The sequence below is a fragment of the Carex rostrata genome, chromosome 2 (genome assembly GCF_964058835.1).
Source record: "Carex rostrata chromosome 2, lpCarRost1.2, whole genome shotgun sequence".
Classification (NCBI taxonomy): Eukaryota; Viridiplantae; Streptophyta; class Magnoliopsida; order Poales; family Cyperaceae; genus Carex; species Carex rostrata.
The window spans coordinates 14,655,825-14,661,892 of NC_135919.1; the positions used below are offsets into that span (position 1 = coordinate 14,655,825).

General features: G+C 35.2%; 1 protein-coding gene across 1 annotated transcript; it reads right to left on the minus strand.

Annotated features, from left to right (window-relative positions):
- Positions 1–2,719: 2,719 nt before the first annotated feature.
- On the minus strand, positions 2,720–4,333 carry LOC144544181 (short-chain dehydrogenase reductase 3b-like). The gene is made up of 2 exons (XM_078292603.1): positions 4,177–4,333; positions 2,720–3,861 (listed from the first exon to the last, which is right to left on the minus strand). The coding sequence occupies exons 1-2, from the start codon at positions 4,188–4,190 to the stop codon at positions 3,063–3,065; spliced, it is 813 nt and encodes a 270-aa protein (XP_078148729.1). The 5' UTR covers positions 4,191–4,333; the 3' UTR covers positions 2,720–3,062.
- Positions 4,334–6,068: the final 1,735 nt, after the last annotated feature.

Sequence of the window (6,068 nt, forward strand, 5' to 3'; positions counted from 1 at the left end):
ACATCACAAGCACAGAGTGAACAATATCATTTTTTAGAGTAGAGCAGAAACCCAAAATCTAGTTTGTATAAATTAGTTTTGGATTTTGAAAACGAGCCACCATACATCTGCTCCTGGTGGGGAGGCACAACTTGACAACTTAAATGGCCAGTTCTAAACAGAATATATGTATATATATATATAGAGTGAGTCTATGGTACTATGCATATTACGATTTGTTACCGTGCTACGGCTCTATATTCGAGTTTTCAAATCCTAACGGTCGATCCGAACCGTTTATCTTGTTCTCTGTATTAATATGTGTTTGGAGACCAAATTTTATATTTTTTGAAAAAATTTTACTATTTTTTTAGATTTATTGAAAATCACTATTTTTGGATGGTCCAGAATTTTCAGATCAAGTGATTTTCTAAATATCTAAAAAAATAGTAAAAAATTTTCAAAAAAATGTAAAATTTGGTCTCCAAACACATATTAATATGGAGAACAAGATGAACGGTTCGGATCGACCGTTAGGATTTGAAAACTCGAATATAGAGCCGTAGCACGGTAACAACCCATGATATGCATAGTACCATAGACTCACTCATATATATATATATAGAGAAAGACTTGGGTGCTATGGATAGCATAGAGGGCTACGGTTCAATATTTGAGTTTTTAAAATCCTAACGGTTGATCCGAACCGTTCATCTTGTTCTCCATATTAATATGTGTTTGGAGACCAAATTTTACATTTTTTGGAAATATTTTACTATTTTTTTAGCTAGGTAGAAAATCACTTGATCTAAAAAATTCTGCACCATTCAGATATTTGATTTTCTACCTATCTAAAAAAATAGTAAAAAAATTCCAAAAAATGTAAAATTTGGTCTCCAAACACTTATTAATATTATGTAAAATAGAGAACAAGATGAACGGTCGAATCGACCGTTAATATTTTGAAAACTCGAATATTAAGCCGTAGCACCGTAGGCCTTTATGCTATCCATAGCACCAAAGCCTTACTCTATATATATATATATAGAGTGAGTCTATGGTACTATGCATATTACGATTTGTTACTGTGCTACGGCTCTATATTAGAGTTTTCAAATCCTAACGGTCGATCTGAACCGTTCATCTTGTTCTCCATATTAATATGTGTTTGGAGACCAAATTTTACATTTTTTGAAATTTTTTTACTATTTTTTTAGATTTATTGAAAATCACTGTTTTTGGATGGTCCAGAATTTTCAGTTCAAGTGATTTTCTAAATATCTAAAAAAATAGTAAAATTTTTTCAAAAAATGTAAAATTTGGTCTCCAAACACATATTAATATGCAGAACAAGATGAGCGGTTCGGATCGACCGTTAAGATTTGAAAACTCGAATATAGAGCCGTAGCACGGTAACAACCCGTGATATGCATAGTACCATAGACTCACTCTATATATATATATATATATATAGAGGAGGATTCAAATGCCTCCATTTTTTGTGCCTCCACCATGCCTCCATTTTTAAAACGTTAATAAATCAAAATTTAAATTATAAACTTCAAAATAAAACCGTTAGATGTGATCTATGCCATTTTATCTATGTGCTCAAATTTTTTTTATCACATTTCGGTTTTCTTTTTATATGAATCAATTAGTTGAAAAATCAACGTCTAGAAATTGTCCACATTAGTACATTTTTACAAGCTCTTGATGATAATCAAAACAAAGTTGAAATGCCATAATTTTTTACAAGTGCATAGATAAAATGATGTAAATCACATCCAACGGTTTTATTTTAAGTTTTAAGTTTTAAATTTTGAGTTATTAAAATTTAAAAAAATGGAGGCATGATAGAGACACCAAAAATGGAGGCATTTGAACCCTCCTCGTATATATATTACGGCATCATAACTGAACCGAATATTTAACCACTCGCTAAATTTAAATCCAACTTTCCAGCGCAAAATTTACTTCAGAATTCCTTCCTCATGTTATTCTGAGCTGAAAGGAGATTTTCGCCCCATGATTTATCGATCGAACTCATAAAAAGGCAAGAAATTATTTCTTTTGACATAATTTGAAAGGAGATTTTAGCTCGTTTGAAATCACACGAGTTCATGTAGAATTTGGAAATAATTAAATTTTGTCAAGCAAGATTATTACTTCATCGCTGTTTTTCTTTTTAAATATCGACAAACATAAAAGATTTATAACTGTCTTAATTGAATAATTTTACTTATTTTTTTAACATAAATTGAGGATCAAACTATCAAATCACATCAAGTGATTTGTGTTGGATTTTCGAAATTTATGTATTCTAGTTAAAGTAGCATTGTCCAAATTTTTTTTTATTATAAAAAGGTCTGACACATTCAACGTCTATTAGATGATATTTTCAAAAATTGAACATGTGTCTCTCTGTAGCTGCTGCCAACGCACTAAGTCCGTTATTCTCAAAATAATTATTGTTATTTAGATATATTCAATTTAACATTTGAAATTGGAATAGAACTAAAAAAAATGAAGGTGCAAATATATTTATTTTAAAATTTCGAACCAAATTGTTTGCATTTGCAAAAGTGCTACCTTAAGTTTTTGCATTCTTTGCAAATAAGCCGCAGTAACTAGTTAAAATCTTCTGTACAATTAGTACCACATAGACTCGGAGTCTCGATCGTTAACGCCAAAATGAAAAGTAACTGAACAAGAAGACCGAGTTGATAACCACAAAAAAATGTATTCATTCCGTAACAGCAAATCAAGAAAAAACAAAGACTAAAAATAAAATTCTACACAATAATACACGGTCATGCATGGGGTGATGGGATTGGGACCACAGATTCCAATCAGAGAAGGGGGACACAAACCTCAATCATCAATCAAATATTGATTCCAAGTCCTGAGCCCACACGGCCACACTTGCATGTATTACCAATAACATGGGGAAAGACATCATTTCAACACCGGTACAGTGTTGGGCTCATTTTGTGGGTACCAATGTACCATGCCCCTCAAACAAAAAACTTCATCATAAATTCATAATAGATGAAAACAGTACAAAAGAAACAACTCCAAAGAAATTAAGCCCCATTGCATGCCTGATCGAGTATTTGCAAAGGACCACAATTGACAACAGTATTACCCCCATCAATGACCAAATTGTGCCCACAAATTATTTCGGATTCGTCGGACGCCAAAAATAGGGCCGCCGTGGCTATGTGGCTGGCCTTGAGCACCGCACCCTTCAAGTTACATGTGGCAGTGGTGGTCTGCTCCACCTCTTCCGGGGTCATCCTGGCGACCCCGCAACTCAGAGGTGTGCCTACGCCGGAGGGCGACACGCAATTCACCCTGATCCCATGCCGACCAAGGTCAGCCGCTGCGGCCCTGACCAATCCAAGAACGGCATGTTTTGAGGTGACATACGCAGCAGGCCCATACCCACCTTGCAAAGCTCCCACACTGGCCGTGCAGATGATGGACCCTCGAATTCCTGCCGCCACCATTGCACGGCCTGCGTGCTTCAGTGCGGCAGCGGTTCCCTTGACGTTCACTGACATAACCTTGTCAAAATCGCACAAGTCTAATTCAAGGATTGACGGGCTGTAAAGCAAAATGCCGGCATTGCTATACATGACATCGAGACGGCCGTGTTTGGAAACAGCGTAATTCACTGAGTTTTCCACTTGCGCCTCGTCTGTCACGTCACAGTGCACGTAGCTGCATTTTTCGATGCCGATTGAGTCTGCCACTGCCACTCCCAACTCGTCCTGGATATCAGCAATGACGACAGTTGCGCCATGGGATGCAAATAGCCTTGCGGTTGCTTCGCCAATACCGCTTGCCGCGCCAGTGATTATGGCTACCTTGCCTTCTAACCTTGAAAAATCAGTAAAAACAAAAGGAGGAAACCGGAAAATAAAATAAAATATCATCATTGTTGGTAGTAAAATAAAAGATCCTGTTGAATCTTGATCATTGATTCAATAGTAGATCATCATTGATCTAACATATATCATGTTGTTTGAATTGATTTTGGTGTATAACTGACCGAGACAGTTATCTCAAACGTTGGATCTTTACTGGACGGCTTAGATCGAGAAAAGAAGGTCTATTCAGTTTCAAGCAGCAATGTAGAGAGGAGCAAAAACCAACAAGAAAACATGGTTGGTGGGGATATGAAGCAAAGCTTACCTTTGTTTGGCCATCTCGAATGTTTGAAAATTGGGAATAGAGCAGGAGAGAAGAACAGCTTCCCTTTGAATTGAACCTAATAATTAAGAGAAATGGATATTATATATGGGGAGCCTTGATTTATGAAAGTCAAATTGATAACTCTTGGTCATAAATGATTAAGAAATAAAAAATAGTTGGTCAATGCTCGATGTGACTTATACATGGCATGTTGATAAGTTAATTAGAAGTCAGATAAGGCGTGCCAGTACTGCAACTTGTTTCGTGGATCGCTGTTACTGGAAGATGAGGGGTGCCAGTGCAGTATTAAATATTAGCCCGAGTTGGCATATTATTAAATATTAGCCCGAGTTGGCATATTATTGATAGCACATGCTGCACATCAGAGATCATAGATCGTATGTTTTTGTCACTGGACATGACCAAACTCTTATAGTCTTATGAGTTCAAGTGGTAAAAAAATGTTGAATTTAAATTCGAAAACATATAAATTGCCTTAACCAATAAGTTCGGTTAAATCCATCTTTTGAACTAATGGCGTACAAAGTCAACCCAGCTGACAGCAAACATCAAAGCATCATGCGGCGAACTTGGGTTTTGAATTCGAATTTCCTCCAATGTAATTAATATATAATGGAGGAGGGTTCCAATGCCTCATTTTTTTTATACCTCATCATACCTCATATTTTATATTTTTATTTTCTTCATATTCAAAGCCTAAATTGTCGATCCGAACCGTTCAATATGATATCTATACTAAAATATGATTAGAGATGAAATTTTATAATTTTTGAAATTTTTTTACTATTTTTTAAGATGGGTAGAAAATCACTTTTTTTTTAACGGTTCAAAAACAGTGATTTTGTACCTATCTTAAAAAATAGCAAAAAAATTTCAAAAAATATAAAATTTCATCTCCATGTATATTTTAGTATAAATATTTTGTTCAACGGTTCGGACCGACAATTTGAATTTTGAAAACAAAAATATAAAATATGAAGTATGATGAGGTAAAAAAAAAATGAGGCATTGGAACGCTCCTCTATATCATGGGTCAAGGTCCATTATACATTTATAGAGTTTGGTAAATACCCCCGGGGACCCAACCCGGACCGGTCCGCCCGTGCCCGTGTCCGGACCGGACCGTGCCCGTGCCACGGGTATGCACGGGTACACGGGCACACGGGCACGGGTATTAAACGGGCCGGACCCGGTTTTTTCAAAAAATGCCCGTGAGAACCCGGACCCCCGTACCCGTAACCCGTACCCGTGACGTCCGTGCCCGTGCCCGTGAGCCCGTGGCAGAATTTTTTTTTTTTTTTTTTTTTTTTTGGGTCTAAATTTCGAAATTTGAACTCAAATTCTCCCCCCATTCCTCCCATGCCCCACATCCCCACTTTCTACCCGGACCCCTACCCATTTTTTTTTTTCAGTTTTTTTTTTTTTTTTTTTTAAAATTCAAATTTTAATCCCTCCAAACAAAATTCTATAAATATACACTCATTCCTTACAAATTTTCACATCTCTCTCAATATTTTCATCTCTCATTCTCTCAATCTCAATCTCAATATTTTTATTATTCTCCAATTTTAATTTTATTGTTAAAAAAAATAGTTGTTAATTTAACAAATACGCAAACACAAACACGCAAACGGAAAGGGAATTACGAAGGTATTCTCGAAGATTTTCCCACGAAATTAAAAAGGTAACATTAACTTTTGTTATATTCCATTTTGTTAGATTAAATTTTGCTAGATTAAATTTTGTTAGATTGAAATATTGAATGTTAGATTTATTTTTGTAGAAAAAATTTAGAATTTAAATTGAATGTTAGATTTAGTTTATGTTAGATTTATTGAATGTTAAGTAATTAGATTTGTTATATTTATTGA